Source organism: Myotis davidii, unplaced genomic scaffold (genome assembly GCF_000327345.1).
Source record: "Myotis davidii unplaced genomic scaffold, ASM32734v1 scaffold962, whole genome shotgun sequence".
Classification (NCBI taxonomy): Eukaryota; Metazoa; Chordata; class Mammalia; order Chiroptera; family Vespertilionidae; genus Myotis; species Myotis davidii.
The window spans coordinates 1,541,964-1,565,002 of NW_006295559.1; the positions used below are offsets into that span (position 1 = coordinate 1,541,964).

Sequence of the window (23,039 nt, forward strand, 5' to 3'; positions counted from 1 at the left end):
TGCTTCTGGTAGGAAGGTGTTAGCTCTCCAGAAATTTATCATCCAGCTCCACAGCTTTCTTTCCTTTTCTCAGCCCGTACCTCTTGCCCATTGTGGTCCTAAAAAATTCTGTTCTTACCATCAGTCTAATTTTGGCATCTCCCATTCATTTTTTTGCAAACCCTTTAATTAGGACAAAAGTGGTTTTAAGCAAGACAAAATAGAGTATGAAAGTAAGTATGCTCATATTTTGAAATCAAATTCCTAAGTCTTAAGTACGTACCTCCAGATGCCTGGGATTAAATATTGTGCTGATTTCTCTGAGTATTTGTTCTTAGATGTCAAGCTGACTTTGTGGAGATTTTGCCTAATTTTATTCAGTCACACACAGGTCAATCACCAATTTATTCAATATTTCCTATGTGTGTGGTTTGTTTGTTTTTTTTGGAAATCACAGAAAGATGCATCAATATTCAATTCTAGGTCTAGATAATATCACGAGGAACCAAAGTAAATTGCAAAGATAAGGGTCTGCATCATTCCTGGCACATAAATATCTTTCCTCCTGCTTGCAGATTAGTTTGGAGAGTGATGAAATGGAATATGAAAAAATTTTATCCAGAAGAGGAATTCCTAGTTTTATGGAGAAGAAAGCATTTTAGAAGGAAGGAGGAAAGACCATTATGTTATGCTGCAGACCAGCAAGAGCAGGAGCTCCGTGATAAAGTGATCACAATCCCGTGTTCCATATGCAAGAAAGAAATTGACCTGACTGGATTTTTCCTACACAAGAGGCAACATGAAGCTCTAGCCGCACTGGGTCTTGAATGGAAGAGTGGATTTAAACCAACACGCTTAGCGATTTCTAGTAAGAGAAAGTTTACCATTACTAAACTACTGTCATCTTCTACATATTCTGAAAAAGGCCTAGACAGCTTGAATAATGCTTTAGAACTACTTTGGAAGAAACAAATACCAGCGTACTATAAGATTATGGACAACATTCCCAACAGTTCCATCTATTCACAAAAATTCCACCATCTGTTAATTAAAGGAGCAGCCATTTGCAATGACAAGAATTCTACGTGGAAAGTGCACATGAATGATAAATTTACTGTTGTGAATCATTTTGGCAGTAAGCCGAATGTGTGTTTCTTCGGTTTGTTTGATGGGCATCATGGTCCATCAGCAGCAGACTTCACATCCAAGGAACTCCCAGTTTTACTTCTCCATCAGCTTTCCGGATTTGATCCATCCTACCAAATGACCCCCGAAGAGCAAAAATTAATCAATTCCTTCCAGACAGTGTTTAGGGAAGAGTATATTGCTCTAGAAAGCCTCTTCTCTGGAAGCAAACAAACAAAAGAATCATGGTGTGAGCATGAGAGCATCCACAAAGCCTTTGCCAAAGCATTCTGGAGAATGGATAGGATTTTACGTCTTGGAAGGCAAGAAGTATCCAGGGTTCGATGGAGTGGCTGTTCTGCAGTTGCCTGTATATTGGAAGGCAAAATCACAAGTTCCCATGACGAGAAGAATCAGAGACCCACTGACCATGATGGTTTGCCAGAGAGGTTACCTTCCCAGAACTTGCCACAAATAATTTCTGGAGAACTACATATCGCATACACTGGTAGGTACACTGAAGTGCCAGGTTATACCTTAACTTTTTTTTTTAAAATTCCTGGCAGCAAGACCTCTTATGTTTCCAGAATTATTTAGTGACTTATTAATGCCTAATATTGCATTGACCAATTAAGAAATGACCAATAACCAGTTTAAATGCAGATGACAGGCACACAAATCATTGTAATTCTTTTCTGTTTATTTTTAAAATATATTAATATTGATTTCACAGAGGAAGGGAGAGGGAGAGATAGATATATCAGTGATGAGAGGGAATTGTTGATTGGCTGCTTTCTGCAACCTAGGCATGTGCCCTGACTGGGAATCGAATCATGACTTCCTGGTTCATAGGTCAATGCTCAACCACTGAGCCACACCGGTTGTGCGATTGTAATTCTTTTCCAAGGAGGCACATCTATGAAATAATGTCACCAAAACATTAAACTTTCTAAGTGGGCAGCAATACAGCAGTTAATAAAGGCAAAGCAAATACATTACATTTGTTAAGTTCTGAGTGAAACAAAAAACATCTCTCACACTCTTTTTTCAGAAGAATGGAAAATACTTTGACTATTGTTAGTATAACTGTGCAGTTGGTATATTGGTCATTTATTCTGATAACTAATACATTTGCAATAGGGCACTCCTGTGCTCACTGGCCAAGTAGCATCCATTTCATCTCAGAGAAAACAATAGTGCATGCCTCAATTTTATGGCATGTTTTCTCAAATATTTACTGTATTCTTTTACTTTTTAAAAAAAATATATTTTATTACTTTTTTACAGAGAGGAAGGGAGAGAGAGATAGTTAGAAACATCGATGGGAGAGAAACATCGATCAGCCGCCTCCTGCACATCTCCTACTGGGGATGTGCCCGCAACCCAGGTACATGCCCTTGACCGGAATCGAACCTGGGACCTTTCAGTCCATAGGCCAACGCTCAATCCACTAAGCCAAACAAGTTAGGGCTGTACTTACCTTTTTAAACATATGGTATTGTTTTAACTTTTAATGTTCTTGTCTACTAATCCCAACATCTGTGTCAGTTCTTAGTTTTATTTTTTTTAAATTGTGGGTAGTTTTTTTCTGCTTATTTGCATGCCCCGTGATCTAGTTTCCTATCACAAGTTCTGGAGTCCAGAAACCTAAATTAAGGTGTTCACAAGCCACACTTCCTCTGAAGCCTCTAAGGCAGCGGTTCTCAACCTGTGGGTCGCGACCCCTTTGGGGGTCGAACGACCCTTTCACAGGGGTCACCTAAGACCATCGGAAATCACATATATAATTACATATTCTTTTTGTGATTAATCACTATACTTTAATTATGTTCAATTTGTAACAATGAAATTGGGAGTCACCACAACATGAGGAACTGTATTAAAGGGTCGCGACATTAGGAAGGTTGAGAACCACTGCTCTAAGGGAAAATGCTTGCTTCTCTCAGCTTCTAGTGGCTACAGGCACTGCTTGGCCCAAGGCTGCAAAACTCCAATCTTTGCTTCCATTTTCCCATGGCTTTTTACTCTTCTGGTATCTTATAAGGATACTGTTCTTCGGATTTAGGACCAACTTGGTGGTGGGTCACATACATACAAACCTGATTCTGAGAACACATCCAACAAATACTTGACAGATAGTCGACTGATGTGTAAAATATTATCTGGCTCCAGCTTTACAATGGTGAACATGAGTTTCATGCACACACATTTTACATAATGAAGCAGGGGACCTTTCGAATATCCAGGGAAAAGTAGCTCCACATCATGATGTCCTCCCATATAAATTCAGCCTCTTTGGCCAAAATTAAGAGTCCTTAAAAAAAACTAGACATAGATTGTTTCCCTAACATCATTTACATGCACTTCTGTTATGCTTCCATTTTAGGTATACTTCATGTGTTTCAATTTCCTTAGCTTATGCTATTTTTCAATTGCTTTTCCTTTTCCCAATAACTATTTCATTTCCCCAGTTATTGCTCCCTATTCCCTTAAGCCTATAATTCTATTTCATAAGAGACTTTCTTGCAATTTTTAAATAAATGGTTCTGATATGTAGCTTCATCTCAATTTTTTTTTTGGATAGGCTCTTCGTGTTCTGTGAAGAGGAAAGCAGGCAAAGGAAAAACCTTTATCAAGTGTCTACTTATAAAAGTACCTTCTTACCGTAGCTGGTATGGCTTAGTGGATAGAGTGTCAGCCTTCAGACTGAAGGGTCCCAGGTTCGATTCCCATCAAGGGCACATGCCTGGGTTGCAGGCTCCTTCCCCAGTAGGGGGCGTGCAGGAGGGAGCCAATCAGATTCTTTCTCATCATCGCTTCTCGGCCTTTTGGCTAAGATCAAGTGTAGATTCTTTCTCATCGTTGTTTCTCTCTCCCACTCTTTTCCTCTCTGAAATATCTATATATACGTACCTTCTTAAATCCTCACAATAGCATTGACAAAAAACTGCAGGTGGAAAACTGTTAGCTAAATGAAGTGACTTAATGAATGTCACACAAAGTGGGACTCAAGTTTAAGTGTGTCAGGCTCCCAAGTCTTTCCACTTCCCCATGCTGTTTCTTCTAAACAAGTCATCTTTTTATCCCAGGGCACTCCTACATCCTAGGTATGTTCCCTTTTCTTACCACTACCTAAGTTTTCTTCCTCTTTTCTCCAGTTCTTCCTTAAAACTTGCCTGTTATCTTCAACAGTAAGTAGCCTTGCTGGCTTTATCTGAAAAAAAATCTTGATCTTGACCATTCAGAAATAGAATTCCTTTTGGAATTCCAAGGTCACTCTGACTTACAGAATACTTTTCCTTTTCACAAGTCAGAGATCACTCAGCAATTGGAGGAGGCAGTTACATCACAGCCCTCTATCTATGGAATGCCTTGCCTGATTATACAAGATATCTTAAAAAGGCTTAAGTAACATCTCAAAGCAGTTCTTCTTAATCCCTATATGATTAATCCCCCTAAACATGATGCTCTCCCAGTAATCATGTTCCATTTTTGTTCCGGTAACATTTTCTGAATGGCACAATCTCTCCAGCTACTAAAAAATTATCTTTATGTCTAAGACTTTGAATTCTTATTTATAATCAGATTCATTAAAATTTTTGTGTAAGTCTTCATTATATTCACTGCTAATTCTCATATCCTTCAAACAATGTTATACAGGGCCTTTTCTTGAAAGCCAATCTGTCCCCCCTTTTATACTGTCATGACTTGCTTCTCTCTTCCTTCAGTTTTGCAGATACATGGACATACAGTGATATTTTAAAATCTTACTCATTTTCCATCTTCCTTGGGGCTTTTTGTTCATTATTCTATTCTTTTAGCTTTAACAGTCAACTACTTTCAACAACCCCATTTGCAGCTGACAGCATATGCAACCTAAGGTCCAGGAAATAAAACAATTAACCCTGCACACCTAAGTAGAATAATCAGCAGCAAAGACCTATTAATATAAAATATTAATAAACCCTACTACAAAATATAAGAAGTCCTGCTATTAGGATTATCATTTATACAGTTCTTAGGTTTCTAAAACATTTTCCATATACATCTTCATCTTTTGGTCCCATTAACTCAAGATATTTTAACAATTCCCATTATGTAAACGAGGCAATAAGCTCAGTCTATACCAGATACCAATTCTTCACTAACTTATACTCTGTCCAATCATACTAGGTTGTGGACCTCTGCCTCCTGAAAGGTAAATTCATTTACTTAAAAAAAAACTGAGGGATTCCTGGTCAGTGTGGCTCAGCTGTTTGGAGAGCTGTCCCGTACACCAAAAGGTCACAGGTTTGATTCCTGGTCAGGGTGGGTACTGGAGGCAACCGATCAGTTTCTCTCTCTCTCCCTTCCCTCTAAAATCAGCTAAAAACATATTCTCAGGTGAGAATTTAAAAAAAAAATTAAAAAAAAAGAATTACACTTGAACCTCTGCAGCTCCATGTATGAAATCAGAATATCCTATTGTAGATTTTCATTATTCCAGGAATTCATTCTCAAAACATCATTAACCCCATCTCAGAATAATTTAAAAACCCTTAAAAATTCCATAAAGAAAAACTGCCTATGCCTGAATATACCATTGTGTCCCTAAAAACATGGGGAAAATCAATGTTCCTAACAAACCTTTTAATAAATCAAAAAAAGTATTGTTTAGTTTCTTAAGATTTCAATGGTGCACACATAACAGGTTCATCTGAATGATGAACAAACTATAATCAACTTTTAGGATTTCAGGTTACAATCAAAGGTTTTAATTTCATGTTCACTATTATCCATTTAATACATTAATAACACGTATTTTTTTCTTCATAAGGCTGTGATTTAATTTCTTTTTAGCCACACACATCAGGAACCTAACAAGACTGACATTAACAGTCATATTCTAATTTTTTTTCATCACCCATACCTACCTGTATTTTAGTTTTTAACATTACTAGTTATCAGCAAATTCCACTTTTAAAAAAATCAAAATTTGTTTTTAAACAAAAGGCATTTATTTAAACATTTAGAAATGTCTGCTCTATGGAATATATATTGGTTATTAAAAAGTTCAACTTTTGGCTCTACAAAGTAAGTAACATTTGGAAGTGGTTTCATAAAACATTTGATTTTTCAGAGTCTGTAATTTTAGTTTTTTAAATACTAAATGCAGTATTTTAACACTAAATTGCTTTAAAAGTAGGAATAAACTGGCCTCTCAGTTTGAATTACTGTAAATCATCCAACGATACCAATTTATACATTTAAAAATATTTTAAAATGGCTTACTTTGTTTATGCATTTAAACACAGAATTACTAAAGTTAACAGCATACTTTGATACAATTGGTTATTAAGTCTCTGGGATCAACTTTCTCTAATAATCTTTTAGGTAATGTACAAGCACTCTTATGCAGAAATGGGAAAGGCTTTCGCCTAACCAAAGAACACACTCTGAGAAGCAAAAAGGAAAAAAGAAGAGTACTTCAGAATGGAGCGGTAGTTAGTTCAAATGAACCATATGGACTCCTAGAAGGGCAAATAAAAACCACAAGAGGACTTGGATTTCATGGAAATCCCAAACTGAAAAAATTCATTATCCCGGTACCTCAAACTATGTCTGTCCATATAGATGACTTATGTCAATTCCTTATCTTAGCTACTAATGGACTCTGGGAAGTTCTGGATAAAAAGGAAGTCACTGCATTGGCAATAACAATGTTTCAAATGTATGAAGAAACATACTCTTTAAACATCCAAAAAGAATCATCATCCAAAAAGCCTCTGTTACTCCCAATCAATGAATCAAATGCTACTGAATCAAAAAGTAATACCCACACATTGTTTCAGCGTAAATCTGAAGAACGTGTGTCAAGTACAAATTCAAAAGAAAATCTGTCTGATGTAAAATCGTCTAAAGATTTCACTCGTGGTCCTAAAAATACACAAACATTTCTACCAGAAATGACTAATTGTGGTACTTGCAGTGAGAAAGCAACTGACAGGCCAACCCATGTAGACGGTGTACCAAAAGATTCAAGTGGAAAAGAAACAATATGCACCAAGGGTATCTATGAAGCGGCAGCTGAGTATATCAGCCATGGACTTGTACATGCTGCTTTAGTGGCTGGCTCCAGAGATAACATTACAGTTATGGTAATACTTCTCAATGGAAGTGAATGTCAGTTTCTGAAATGAAAGATAAAGTTCTGATTATCCAGAATACAAAAATATGAAGATTCTTCAACTCTTCAATGAACCAGATATTAGGATAATACATCAATACCACACAAATCATTTTTAAGAATGTAGTAAAGAAAATACAAAGGCAGATTTTTGAGTTACATAATACCATTTATATATGTTCACTGCTCCATTAAAAAAAAAAGAGAGAGAAAAACCAGTACTTGCTTTTTATACCACTTTATTCCAACCTGAGCACCTCAATATAAAACTAAACACTGGTGAACTGTTTTCCTTACTAATTTTGAATTACTGTAAATGTACAAGTTCTGCTAGCAGTTCAACACTTAAATAGATTAAAATCATCTCTGACACATGGTAGATTTCATATAATGAAAATACCTAAAACAATTAGTGCAATATACTGAATTGATCAAAATAAACAAACTTTGGAAAATAAGGCTGCAAGATTATTACTAACATATCGCAATACTTATGCTACAAATTACTGGTACATTGGTTATTACGGTTCTGAAGCCCCTTCCTTTGAAAGGGGGCAAGAAGGAAAAAATTAGCTGTTTTAGTAACTGTACATTTTGTATGCTTTTAAGCACTCTTAAATATTACAGAAGAGAAACATATGGAGACTACAGTGCAGTACCCTATTTACAGTACAGCTGAAGATCGAATTTAAAATAATCAAGTCTGAATGTACATAATTGTTAGTGCATTGACTATATTATGCCCAAAGGGAACAAAGCCCTGGACCTCCGTGCCCCTAAACAAAACCGATAAAATGGCCTGCAGCAATTAAACAGAAATCACAGACACCTGGTTTGTTTCACTTTTGTTGAAGAGCTCACCTTTGAAGGGAACACTACCCATTAAGATGCGTTTTATCAGTTTACATATTCCTAAAACAAGATGAGGTTACAATTGGCTTTTTTTTTTTATACCCCATTTAAAAAAATAACAGGACTGGCTACAATTTAGATGCCACTAATGTTCATTCCACCCTCCCCCCCCCCACCCCCAACTCCATAATGTGGGACTGTTTTCTTGCGGCTAATTTGTTTAAATGTGGAATGTACACTTTAAATACGGATACTAAGAGAAATTACTGGCTGCCTAAATACTATAGCTAAGCATAAATATCTTTAGAACCTTCTAAAAAAAAAGTGTTTCTGAAAGGCTCAAATTAAGTTTGAAATCTCTTTCTTAGAACTGGCTGGTTAACTGTGGGTTCAGATAGTCATTTGCCTATATCCCTGGTGATGAGAAATGATTCCTCCTAACCTTCCAAGGAAACAAGTATACACAGCTCTCATTTCCCCCTTCTGCTGAAACGTTAGTCAGAGGGTCACATGCATGTCATTAAAAATTAAGTTCAAAACACTTAAAATAATTCTGTATTAGAAACTTGACTCTATCATAAGTCTCTTCTTTTTGGAAGTCATACTGAGCTGGTTAAATGCTCCAATTCCACGGTTATTACATTTAGGAAGCAGAAGACTATTCCAGCTAGTTCAAACTGGAGGCTTAGTTACTACAACACTGACTCCTGGTTGGCTGTGTGGGTTCAGTAAGGTCTACTCCTCTTCCCCTGGCAGAATTTGCTCCTGGATTCTGTGGTTCATTCTTTGGCAACTTTTTAGCTGAAAAATAAAGTATTAATACAAAACACAATTAGAATATTCATACTAGAATGTTAATCTGCTTACTGATAATCTTCCTTTCTAATTAGATTACCCCAAAGTGTCACATAACCATATGTTCATTCTTTTCAAATGTTTATTGAGTATCCACTAAGTATCAAAACATTAGTCACTCGGTCCTGATGGAGTTCAGTGAGTTGATGGAAGGATAAAATGGGGACCAGTTGCTGACACACAATTAAAACTTAACACTTCTACCCAGAGCTGTCGTCCCACCCTTGGGGCCTCTGCTGGGAAAACGGAATCAAGTCTCAAACAACACCTTTTTAATTGTATCTCTAGTATTATAGATGTAGGGCAGTACTGTATTATATCTCTGTGAACGTAAAATAGGGGGAGCTCTGCTCAGCCACAAGCCAGCCTCAAATATATATATTTAATGCTGGGTTTCCCCCTTTTAGGATTACAGGGCAACAAGTGTATATACTAATAAAATCAAAGATACTTAAATTATGACTTATTTGTATTATCTCTATGTTAGTTTGGATATAATTATATCCAAGAGGGATCCCAGACTGTGAGAGGGCATAGGCTGAGCTGAAGGACCCCGCCCGCCCCGAGTGCACAAATTTTTGTGCACGAGGCCACTAGTGTGTATGTGTGTGTGTGTATATATAGTTTGAATTGTTGGAAACTTTAGCTGTGCTGTCAACTTTGGAAAAACTATCCCAGTTTTACTGTGTTGGGCTGGCATTGTACAGAAATTAACAGCCATATTTGTTTAGAAACGTTCAACATAATTTTTTCCATTTGTACAGGGGTAACGCACTGTATTAAATATGTAAGGTCTTAATCTACATGGGTTTGATTACAGAAACTAATATTCTCTAAATAAAACAAAACTTAACACTAAAGCTATATGAAATCTTTATGTAGATTCACCTACCAATACCAGAAAAGGTATACTTTATTTCAAAATCATTAACACCTCTATTATTTAATTGACAGCCAATCTACACTAATAAAAGACAAAGATGCTAATTGACCGTACATTCGCTACACCCACCAGCCAACCAAAAGAGCATGCAAATTAACCCAACAAAGATGGCCGTTAAATTTGCATACTGCAGGCTAGCGGGGCAGGGCCTCGCCATCTGCCGCCTGCCCCAACCGCAGGATCAGGCCTGCTGTGTGCGACCCGGGGAGCGGGCCTAAGCCAGGAGGTGGTTATCTCCCGAGGGGTCCCAGACTGTGAGAGGGCACAGGTTGGGCTGAGGGACACCCCCTCTCCCGCCAGTGCACAAATTTTTGTGCACGGGGCCTAAGCCTAAGCGACCAGTTGTTATGACACACACTGACCACCAGGAGGCAGACACACAACACAGGAGCTGCCCCCTGGTGGTCAGTGTGCACCCACAGTGGGAGCACTGCGCAGCTGACCAACGGGACAGGTGCCAAACGCTGGGCTCAGGATCATGGTGGGCGAGCTGCAGTGGCGGTAGGTGCAGTGGGGCCGGGATGAGTGGGAGCTGTGCGGCGCTGGCACCTCCCCAGCCACCTGCTGCTTTACACACTACTACATCCCTCAGGGGATGTTAGACTGCCTATTTTGGCCTATCCCTGCAGGCCCCACTGAGAGACCCCACCAGTGCACAAATCTGTGTACTGGGCCTCTAGTAATGTTTATAAAGTTCAGCTTCTATCAATGTTCTCTGGACTGCTACAAGCACATTTTGGAATAGGTTAGGATATAAACAAATAGCATTACCATCACCCCCGAACTTGTCCTCTGCCGTGCAATCTAATTATTACCGAATTATAACAGATCACATCTCCTATTTTCTTTCTACCTTACACAGATTTCACCCTTCAAATATCTACTATTTTCCTTTCTTGTAACTGAGTAAGAATACTAATGTGATTCATAAGTAATTCTACTTACTGCAAGTGAGGCTCTCTCAAAAACCATTTCCCAATTTTGAGACAGATGAGCATGGCTTGCCTCATTTGAACAAAGCCCCTGAACCAGCAGTTATAGCTTTAGCTCTGCTATACTCGGTACAATGCTGTTCTCTGTAGCACTGTACCTGCTGATTAGATGTTAGCTGCTTGGAATCTGAAGATCCTTATATGCTGGGTTCATGAAATAATAAAAGGTCTTTAAGAGTACAGATTGTAAGGGTAGCTAGACACACTGGTCTCTACCAACCTTGGGAATGGACTACTATGGTAAGACTCTAACTTAATCTTAGCTTTGGCTAAGCTTACACAAAAGTTAAACATGCTCTACTTCAAAATCTGAACGCCTAATTGTGTCTTGGATCTTCTATCCTTTATTTGTTGTAATATTCCACATTAGCATTAATAATCTCTAGAATTCTAGATGCTGGGCTGGGCAATGGATCGGGAAGCCAGAACATCAAGGTTTGGGAAGAAAAGCCATCATCACCTTAGGGTACTTCTCTAGGAACTGCTGTATAGATGGTAGGGTAAATGATAATAAAACAATACATTTCCAGTCAGCTGTATTCACAAAGCTTCATAGGACAAAGAATAGGCTACCATTATAAACTTTATTATAATTATGTCAAGTTAGGTTTCTGACTGAGTGACCATTTTCACTTTAGCAGGGCTTCCTGTAATTAGATATGAGTGAAATCAGGAGGCTGAAGGAAATAAACCAGAATGGTTAATTTTTACTGTGATGATAAACCAAAACACATTTTGGGGATTTCAAAAGAAGCTGTCTCCTGTCTTATATCTTACTGAATGTCATCAAAGTGAAACTGGTACTATCTGTTTTGTACATAGATAACCAGTTTACCAATCTGCCCCTAAATTGATTAGGATTGTGAGAAAAGAAAAATTCTAGATCAAGTTAATGAAAATGAACAAGAAAAGAAGCCACTCAAAACCTTATAAAATTAAAAGCAGATGATAAATTTATTTTAAACTCTTCCACGAAATAAGCGTACTCCCTTTGGGAAGTCACCAAAGTAAGAATATGAGTGTACTGTGTGATTTAAGTTATAATCTGGTAAAAGAAATGGCCTTTCCATTTCTTTCAAGGAAAGAACATTCTAATTTCAGAACACTAATCAAAAGTTCTAGTATGTAGGCTACTTTCTGACTGGAAAAACGACCTTACTAGTACTTCTAAACAAAAAATAAAAATTAAATAAATTAAGACTCCTCTGGTATTCAGCCCCCCCACCCCCCGGTAGTCTTAATACCACCAGAAAGCTTTAAAATTCAGCCTGATTTAAAGGACTTACTATTTTGTTTTCTTTTAACTTTCCAAATGTGGTTCAGGGTGTCACCCATCCCATTTATAAAAAGAGCGTATTGTCCACAATCCTTCACAACTGTGTTGGCTAGCATTTCCCTAATAAATACGAGCCTGAGTTTCTCAGGAAAATATTTTAGACAGCAAACAGTTTTTTCCTAAATGAGCCACCATTAAACTGTTTCCCTTAGTTCCAGTTATTATGACAGTACTTGCAACTTTTACTGAGGTTTTTTTTTTTTTAAGCTCTTAACTGGTTAATTGGTATGACTTCAATATAAAAGAGTATTTCTTATTTGGGGATAGAAATGCAGACATTCAGTTAATGATCATTGCTATTTAATAAAAGATGTTATGGGACAAGAAGAGTGCTGGCATGAATAGAGTGGAGGCAGAAAATTTTGAGAGCCACTTAAGTAGACCCTTCCCATAGAATCTGCACCTTAAAACTAATGGAAGGAGTTTAAAGTCAATAGAAATACTTTTATTTTTGTTATAGACAGAAAGAAACTTCCTTATTACTATTCCAACTTCATTACTTCAACAACGGTAGAATAGCAATCATCATCAGTTTAAAGTACCTTAAAGGAAAGGTAAGAGTGCTGCATAGGATGGAATGATCATTGAGGTCACATAAAGTATAGATGGTATTTTGTTTTTCCTCTTTCTCTCTGTGTCTCATGCTTTGAAACTTTACTACAATATCTGCATTAAAAAATATGGCTCTAAGTTTATTACCTTTTATTTAAAAAGTATAACCTAATAGAAAAACACACACTTTATCCTCAGTGAAATCTTTAGAAAATCTATTACTGCAAAGTCCAGGCTTCCATATTTTCAGAAGAAACTATGCTTAAGTATTACAACCTAATATATAATAATCTCTCAAATTTGACAATATTACTATGTAATGAATGTTTGGTCAAAAGGATCTAAAGTAGTTGCAGAATCAATTAAGAAAAAAAAGAAGGAAAATCGAAGAATTTTTTTAAAAAGAAGAGTCAAACTAGCCCTGGCTCAGTTTGGTTGGGCATTGGTCATCTCGGGGACCAAAAAGAATGCCAGTTTAATTCCTGGCCAGGACACATGCCCAGGTTGCAGTCTCAATCCCTGGCAGGGAGCATGCAGGAGGCAGCTGACAGATGTTATTCTCTCACATCAATGTTTTGTTTTTTTCTCTCTCTCCCTTCCCTGCTCTCTAAAAACCAATAAAAAAAAAAAAACATAGAAAATTTTAAAAATAAAAATATTTTTAGAGTCAAACTAAAAATGTTCCAGTATAATTTGTTTTGCCTATATTTGTAGTTTGAAAAAAGTTCATCTTACCTATTGCCATGAATATTTCATTTACATTCATTGATGTTTTAGCTGATGTCTCCATGAATAATAAACTGTTGTCATCTGCATAGGACTGTGCTTCCTGTTTATAGAACAAAAACAAGAGGCTTCCTTATTACTACTCCAACTTAATTACCTACAACCAATAATTACTAGGTAAAAGTAAAACAAAGATAATGGCATTGTGTAATTTTCTTTTTGCCTTAACTTGCATTATCCCAGCCTGATTAATCTGGTCTCACATTAAATCTGCTTTCCAGCCCTGGCCAGTGTGGCTCAGTTGGAAACACTAAAATGCTTTGGGTTCGATTCTGGTCAGGGAACATACATAGGCTTCAAGTTTGATCCCTGTTGGTGAACCTACAGGAAGGCAACTGATCGATGTTTCTCTCTCTCTCCCCACACCCCCTCCTCTCTAAAATCAAGGTGTGTCCTCAGGTGACAATTAAGTAAATAAATAAAAATAAAGTCCTTTAAATCTGCTTTCTAGAGGGGGAAAATTTTATCCTATTCTAAATATAAAATTTTCTTGGATCTCAATGGCAATTTTTTTTTTTAACAGCAAAGGTGGAAATTTATTGAAGAACAAGTACACACTCTCATGTGGGGAGGGGGAAAATGTACCCTCAATGGCAAATTTTATTTATGCTCATCATTTGCAATAAAGTCAAAGGGAAACCAAATATATAATACTGCCTTCAACCACTAAAAGGCACTCTGATATTTAATTCTAAATGAGTTTTGTAAGCAACATTTTAAATTTGAATGTATTATGAACCATTCCTTTGAAAATTGTTACTATTCTACATTTTTGTCATGCTTTACAGTTTACATGTATTATTGCCTTTGATCCTCACAGCTGTTGTAAAGAGCAACCAATTATCTTTCCCATTTGACAAAGAAAAAAATGAGGTAATAAGGTTCCTTTGAACTGCAATGTGATAGAACCACTTTTGACTATAATTTACATGCTCTATCTACCACTCTATGTTGGGAGTAATATATGATACCATACCTGACATGGTTGTCACCAGAACCAAATGAACTCTGTATGCTCAGCTTCACACCTAATGATGTAAGAACCATTACTTCCCTTTCTCCATATCTAGCCATCACCAAAAAAGAAAAATTCCCTTCACTGATGTTGTACATATAATGGCCACAATCAAACTTCTCTAGTAGAGAAGCTGACAAACAAGAGAACAGAGTTTTTAAAATATCTACTTAAAGACATTTGCTTTATTTTAAAAGATTGTACTTTCTCTATTTTATAGCAGGGACCATTCCTAAATAGCTGTATTTGATAACATACAAACTGGATTTTTTGAGCCTTTTTTTTAAAGGCCCCTTTAAGAACAAACACATGAGTGTAGATTATGTGTACCGCAAGCGTGTGGGTATATCTGGGTATGCATATGTGTGTTGATATATATATTATTAAATAAACAGGAAAAGGTTAGGAAGGGTAGGATGCAATCGGTTTTTACTTATTTCTGCACTATTTGCAAACAATTACTTTGTAATTGTTTAGGTCAACAAAATCTGAATCTATCTATATATATTGCAATTATGTAAAGACATTAACAGATTCAGGTTTATCATGAGGAGCATTTTATTACATATAGTATATCACATGTGTTCAATACATTTTATTTACATGGTTTTTAAATTATAACTATAATTCAAGTATGGATACAGAAGAATTTACAATAAATATGTGTCTTCAAATATAAGTTAAATTCAACATACCTGGAAATCAACAGCTCTTTTATTTGCAAGGTCAGCCTTGTTTCCTGATAAAGCTATTACAATGTTAGGACTGGCTTGCCTCTGAAGTTCTTTAACCCAATTTTTGGCTCTGGCAAAGGACTCCTGGGAAACAAACAAAAAAGCCCCAGCTACTTTCAGGCACAGGATCAAAAAATGGCCAGGGAGAGTCTTTGTGAGAGAAGGCTTTAAAGACTGTTCAAAGTGACGCTGGAAAAGAAATTCTTAGGCCCTTTGAATTATTTAAGATACTTTCATCTTTTTTTTTTTTTTAAATCAACTTTTCTAATTCAAAAGCTTTATGGAGAAATGTCATGCTTGGCTATAAAAAAAAGGATTTAAAAAGATCTTATCTCTAATCAAAATTCTAAATATCAGAAACGGACATTCAAACTAGTTCCATGATATTATGCATTTCTACTTACCTCATTTGTGATGTCATACACAACTATGGCTGCTTGTGCTCCTCTGTAGTACATTGGTGCTAGGCTATGGTATCGCTCTTGACCAGCTGTATCCCATATTTCAAACTTTACTGTTGTGTCATCAAGACACACAGTTTGCGTTAGAAAAGCAGCTGAAAAGAAAATGTCTGCAGTAAGTTTATCATTTTCTCCCCTAAAATTTTCATAATACAGAAAACACCTGAAAACCTGATATATTATTACGTACCCAGTTAACAGTGGCTTTAAATATTTGTAAGATCTGTGCTTCATAGCTGAAAATATGTGCTTACATATAAGAACTTTATAAAATCAGCTTGAAAGTCTCTTCTACATTAAGTTTACTGTAATAAATAAGCTTAATAAATTTCATAAAGTGTCTTACAAACTGTAACTTTAAAACTGTAAAACATGTTGACCACTGTCACCCCAATAAATTTAATAAAAAACAAACTAAAAAACAATTCAAGAAATACATTTATTAATATTCTTGAAAATGGGAGGGGGGAAATCAGCATACTTGTAACTATCATATATATTGCCAAACTATAGCCCTCTGGCTCCATTCTCCTGGTTATTAATGGTATACTCTAGGGCAGTGGTCGGCAAACTCATTAGTCAACAGAGCCAAATATCAACAGTACAACGATTGAAATTCTTTTTGAGAGCCAAATTTTTTAAACTTAAACTATATAGGTAGGTACATTGTTATTAACTTAATTAGGGTACTCCTAAGCTGGCCTTTGCTAAAAACGTCCTCAATCTGAGGTACATTCACTGCGATCGACCCCTTCCAACTCTCCCATCCACATTCCTCTTGTATACTTGTTTCAGAGTTGAATGGGAGTTGGAAGGGGTCGACCTCAGAACATACCTCAAAACAATGTACCTCCTCCGCGCTGAGTATCCTGCGGCCCGCCTGCGCCGAGTCTCCCGTTGCCCGACCGACCGACACCCCCCACTTCTTCTAACGCCACTTCTTCAAAATAGACTCATCCAGGCCGAAAACCACTTCTGCACATGGGCCACGAAGTTTCAATCGCATTGTACGTGCGCGCCCGCACGTGGTATTTTGTGGAAGAGCCACACTCAAGGGGCCAAAGAGCCGCGTGTGGCTCTTGAGCTGTGGTTTGCCAACCTCTGCTCTAGGGATTTATCCAGTTCATTACCACTAAATTAATATTTTTGTTATATTATCCTTTAAAACATTGACACCTTGGTTTTTATAATCATTAGCTCAAGCTACACTTAATTTGCTAAACATAGTTTCAATAACTCCTAGCTCTTTCATTACTTGCCATGAACATTTTTTTTGGATTTGTACCTTTTCATCTTTTCCCTCAGATTTTAATTTTAATAATAAAGTATCATTTTATAATGATATTTTTGTTTTTGAAATTGAGATTGCTGTCAAATCTACAAAGTACCACTTGTTTTCTGAATTGCTTCATGAGAACAGTATAAAGTAAAATATCTATTACAAGTATACTTCTCTTGGCTCTATGAATAGCCATCAGTAAAGCCACCACAATGGACACTTACGAAAAAAAATCTGATTTATAAAAGGTAGGTTATAATCAAGTGGATTAAGTTTAAAATAATGTGAGAGTAAACGTCTAACCACAGCTAACTGCACTAAAGATATTTATGAACAAGATCTACACACACCCATTTTTAGCAGCATGCTGGCCAATAACCATACCTATAGTTCCTTTTGTTCATTAACTTTGGTAGTTAAATTCCTGCAGTTCTAGCTTTCATCTTATGTTCCTCACTTTTTAAAAATATGTATTTTTATTGATTTCAGAAAGGATGGGAGAGGGAGAGATCAAAACATCAATGATGAGAGAGAATTACTGATCCACTGCCTCTTGCACGGTCCTAACTGGGACTGAGCCCACAACCCACGCATGTGCCCTGAGTGGGAATCAAACCGTGACCTCCTGGTTCACAGGTTGATGTTTAAACCACTGAGCCTCTCCAGCCTTGGCTGCTCTTCACTTTTACTTTCAGCTCAAGGTGTGATCTTCAACTCCTCCCCAAAGAGCATGGAAGAAAGTTATTAAAATTTCCTAAAACTGGTCTATCTTACAAGAAAATTATAATCAATTTTTGTAAACTGTACCAATTTATCTGGTGTCAATCCTTTGTAAGAGATTCACTAGTTAATATGAATATGCTGACTGAGCCAATTATAATTAGATATTATATATCATATTTGATATAACATTTTTCTTGCTATTTTTTAAAAATATATTTTATTGATTTTTTACAGAGAGGAAGGGAGAGGGATAGAGAGAAACATCGATGAGAGAGAAACATCGATCAGCTCCCTCCTGCACACCTCCTACTGGGGATGTGCCCGCAACCAAGGTACATGCCCTTGACCAGAATCAAACCTAGGACCTTTCAGTCCACAGGCCGATGCTCTATCCACTGAGCCAAACTGGTTAGGGCCTTGCTATTTTTATTAGGTCAATTGTTTCCTGGCTTCAGTATCAGCACCTATAATATTAATTTTGCAGACATTACAATTGGAAATGTATTTTGAGGTACATTCTAATGAATATTTCTGTGAATTCTCACAAATGTAGCCATACTTAAAATATACTTATTAATCAAGCCTCTTTTACAACACTAGCAGTAACACCCATTTTCTATAATCCTGTATTTATAGTAAAGTATACAGAGAAAGCACTTTTTAAACTTTCATGAATGGCTCTTCTATAGAATCAATAAATATTTTTAAGCACTTAAAATTTAGCCTCTGCCGAAACCGGTTTGGCTCAGTGGATAGAGCGTCGGCCTGCGAACTGAAAGGTCCCAGGTTCGATTCCGGTCAAGGGCATGTACCTGGGTTGCGGGCACATCCCCAGTAGGAGATGTGCAGGAGGCAGCTGATCGATGTCTCTCTCTCATCGATGTTTCTAACTCTCTATCTCTCTCCCTTCCTCTCTGTAAAAAATTAATAAAATATATTTAAAAAAAATTTAGCCTCTAACATTATCCCTTTTTCAATAAAAGGGAAAAACAAAGGAATGGATCACAAAATATAAGCCTTTTCTCAAGTAAAGTTTGATGAAACTAAGAAAAATTTAGTTATAATTTGGAATTCAGACTTTGTTTTCTCTTTTTTATGACCACAAAGTACACTGGCAGTAAAAACATTCACTTTCACTTTTGTAAGTCAACTCTAGACTCAGGGAAATAACTATTAGTTAAAGTTGTCTTAAAGCATATATAATCTGATTCTCAAACCGTTTACATATATCACAAAAGGCTACTGATCTTTTTTATTAATGCATGTACAAAAAGAAAATACAGGCAAAGAAATGCCAACAAATACATTAAAACACACACACACCCCATGACCAAATAGAGCTCTTTCAGAAACACAAAGCTATTACACCAGGCTACAAAAGAAAAACTGTGTTTTATTTAAAAATTAGAGGCAACATGCATTCCTAATATACATATAGGATTTCCCCCTTAAAATTTATCAAGTGTCCACTCCATCATTAAGTATGAAATCAGCAAAGCTCTTAGGCAGTCTCTCTAAATCTAGAAACCAAACAAGGAAGTCCACCATCACAGTTATTTATCATCTGGGATATCCATATAAAAGTAGTAAATTATTGGAAAGAGACAATTATTTGGAAGACAGGACTGCCATGAAAATCCAAAGGCATCAGCTAATGTAATATGGATAACCAGTTCTTTAAATTGACTAGAACAGACCTTACCATGCACTGCCAATTATCAGGTTTTCAGTATTATGCTAATGGATCCCAATCATATTAACACAGAACAAGAACAAGCAATTCCTTAGATTCCTCTTAGAAATCACTCTTCATCCCACACCATCAAGCAGCTCCTACTTCTGTGCTCCCAGACTTCACTGTGCAATAACATATTTCATAGTTTTTTATAATCTGTTTAAAAGGATATTATCTTTTTCTTTTCCTAGACTGGAAGTTCCTTGAGAAATTACTCTTAGTTATTCTTCTCCACATACGACATCTAATATAAATCCCAGTTCATATAAATATTCAAAATGTTTGGTAAAAGATGTTCATATAAGTTATGTGGAATTATTTTTGGTCTACTTTAGATAACATTTGAATAGACAGTTCCCAAATGAGAAAAAACAGGCATTTCAAAAAGCCTCTATTCATGTTACTATATAACTATCAATCTCAAGCATAATATCATCAAAATCTTTTTAACTTCATAATACCATACTGTTGCTCATGGTATGATGAAAGCATAATTTTGGGAGAGGAGAAAAAGACCAATTATTACAGGCCAACTGAATGAGTTTTAGGATACATCTAAAACACATTAAAATAATAAAAGTGTTGTAGTGCCACAAGAACAAATATTATGGGAATAGGATAACTCAGTATTATACACATTACATATTGCAAGACCATCATGATTCCCTAAAGTTCTCAAGTTTTCAAATACTACTAACTACAGCATTTAACTTCCCATAAAATTCAGTTAAGTATAGCTGACGTCTTCAAACCTTAGTGCTTGTAAAAATACATTACTTGTCGATTACAAAGTTATAAAAATAAATTCTGGCACTCAAAATATAACTACATCAATACTGTTAGCAACATTAACTAACCACAAACTTACCTGAATCTGAAAAACCACTTTAATATATCCAAAACGTCTATTTTCTGGCTAAGAACCATCACTTTCTTAGACCTCTTCATTTTCTCTTCACTTCCATCACCAGCACTAGCAGTTGGTTTTCTTTTCGGGCCCACATTTCACAAAGAAACAGCTTTTATCACTTCGAGAGTTACTGTGTACGCGACGACAAGTAGAGAAAAACAAAGCTGCGTTGAGATGTGGGTGCTGGCCTGTCTAATAGGCTCCCTTTTTGAGATACATGATCAGTTCCTATTTGCAAGCCTGGCAGCAAGCAACAATTCAGTCTCAGGAAAACTACAAATTACCGCATCATAGACCTAATCAGCTGAGAATACCTGAAACTGTAAATATTAAATCTGCTAATACCAAAGGCCTATAATCTAAGACCTTAATAAATGGTAATCAAGGAGCAGACACTGCAAAACAGTGGGCAGGGGAAAGACTATCCAAATCAATAGCATATCCAAAGGCCAACAACTCAAAAATAAAGTATAAACTAACAACTAAAATGATTCTACATGAATTAAACAGAACAGACTGAGGAACCAATACCACCCCAACCCTTAACTAATTAGTTATTTATCAAATTTGATAGAATTACTTTATTCAAATTGACAAAAACAAAACAAAACTATGCCTATCAGTTTCAAATAAAAATTTGAGACTAGGTTTGCAATGTATCATACAATATCTTTAAGGAATTTTCTACAATGTTAACAGATTAATTTTTAATATGTAGGAATCTAATATAAATCTTACAAAAAATTACAAAAGCATTAAGGATAAATGTGTAAAAAAATATTTCACAAAAGGTACATAGAGAAAAGTCAATGTCAAAATCATCTTTAGAGCAAAAATATTAAATTTATCTCCTAACTTAAAAAAAAAGGGAGAGGGGGATGGCATAAACACCCACTGCTAGTGATGCTGTACAAATGTTTTGGAAATAATTTTTTTGTTTTGTTTTAAACCAGGCAAAGCCATGAAATGCTGGCACTTGTTAACCTACTATATCATGGAATTTCCAAAATATGGTATGGTGGGCAGGGGCAGGAGAGTAGGTAGAACAAACCTTTATGTTAAAAAAGTTGTAAACTAACTAAATGTGTAAGTGAAAAGACACCGGTGGCTTGGTAAGTGTTAAGTAGCAATTACATAAAAATATGGTTATAAAGTGACCAATTTAATTGCCATAAAGTAAAATATATAAGTTCCTTGTAAGGATAAGGTATATCTATATAAAAACACTAATAGAAAAGCAAACAGAAAAAACTAAAATGATAGCAGTGTCCCCATAGTAGAATCATGACTGAATGTTCCCCCTATGTAAAACTATCAGAAGTGGTGGATTTGAGAAACTATCAAGCTAAAAATTAAAAATATAAATTGTTATACTGAGGGGAAGGACCTTTTTTATAGGGGGGATGGATCTCAGAAGATCAGGAACTTGTGATCATCAAATCCAAGTTAGACATAGGAAGTGATGTGTAGAGAAAGCAAAGGTTTTGAGACCCAAATAATTCTGTAAGAGTTCAAAGGATCTGGAGCAAATTTCATGATGAATATCCAATCAAGAAAAATAGCTGGAATTGATTGAGCAGTATCAAGAACCAGGTACCACCCTGGCTGAAGTGGCTCAGGTTGGTGGGATGTTTGTCCTGTGCAATAAAAGTTGCTGGTTTGATTCCTGGTCAGGGCACATGCCTGGGGGGCATGCAGGAGGTAGCCAATCGATGTTTCTCCCCACCCTCCCATCTAAAAACAAACAATAACAAAAAGACACACAATAAAAATTAAAAATCTACACTAATAAAAGATAAACATGCAAATTGACCATCCCTTCACTATGCCTTAAGCCACGCCCACCAGCCAATCAGAGTGACTATATGCAAATTAACCCAACCAAGATGGCAGCCAGCAGCCACGGAGCTGGAGCAAGCAGGAGGCTTGCTTGCTCCAGTGATGGAGGAAGCCAAGCTTCCCACTTGCCAAGGTGGCTCTGAGCTCCACTCAAAGCAACAAAGTTTCAATTATAGAAGGTAAATAAACCCCAGATACCTGCTTTCAGCCGCCCGTGGCCACAGAGCTGGAGCGAGCAGGAGGCTTCCCTCCTGCCCGCCATGGCCGGCTCTGAGCTACTCTCAAGGCTACAAAGTTTCAATTATAGAAAGTAAATAAATGCAAGAATAAAAAAAGAAAAAAAGGAGAGGCTGGGAGCTTCTGTCACCCGGGGGCTTGGCCAGCCTGAAAACGGCCCTCAGCCCCTCACCGAGAATGGCCAGGCGCCCCTGTGGGGACCCCCCACTCTAAAGGGCTGTGGCTATCCTGAAAACAGCCATCAGCCCCTCACCCAGGATGTCCAGTCTCCCAGTGGGACCCCCACACTGAAGGGGCTGTGGCCAGCCTGCAAATAGTCATCAGCTCCTCACCCAGGCTGGCCACACCCCCATGGGGTGAGGGTCCCCACTGGGGGGCTTGACCAGCCTGCAAACAGCCATCGGCCCCTCACCCAGGCTGGCCAGGCACCCCAGTGGAGACCCCCACTCTGAATGGGGTGTGGCCAGCCTGAAAACAACCCTCAGCCCCTCACGTAGGCTGGCCAAGCACCCCAGCGGGA

General features: G+C 37.0%; 2 protein-coding genes across 3 annotated transcripts in view; one reads left to right on the forward strand and one right to left on the reverse strand.

Annotated features, from left to right (window-relative positions):
- Positions 1-206: 206 nt before the first annotated feature.
- PP2D1 (protein phosphatase 2C like domain containing 1) lies at positions 207-7,447 on the forward strand. Its single transcript, XM_006770205.2, has 3 exons — positions 207-212; positions 469-1,612; positions 6,478-7,447. Exons 1-3 carry the CDS (start codon positions 207-209, stop codon positions 7,281-7,283), a joined length of 1,956 nt encoding a protein of 651 aa, XP_006770268.1. The 3' UTR covers positions 7,284-7,447.
- Positions 7,448-7,492: 45 nt separating this feature from the next.
- The window catches only part of RAB5A (RAB5A, member RAS oncogene family), a 30,492-nt gene continuing 14,945 nt past the window's right edge, over positions 7,493-23,039 (reverse strand). The window contains exons 2-5 of one of the 2 annotated variants that reach the window (XM_006770165.2): positions 15,740-15,891; positions 15,297-15,419; positions 13,536-13,629; positions 7,493-8,923 (exon numbers count right to left, since the gene is read on the reverse strand). In XM_006770165.2, the coding sequence (XP_006770228.1) occupies positions 8,808-8,923; positions 13,536-13,629; positions 15,297-15,419; positions 15,740-15,891 (485 nt within the window). In that variant the 3' untranslated portion in view covers positions 7,493-8,807. Of the gene's footprint in view, positions 8,924-11,233; positions 11,397-13,535; positions 13,630-15,296; positions 15,420-15,739; positions 15,892-23,039 lie in introns of those variants that run through there. The other variant, XM_015568079.1, reaches the window with a different exon arrangement.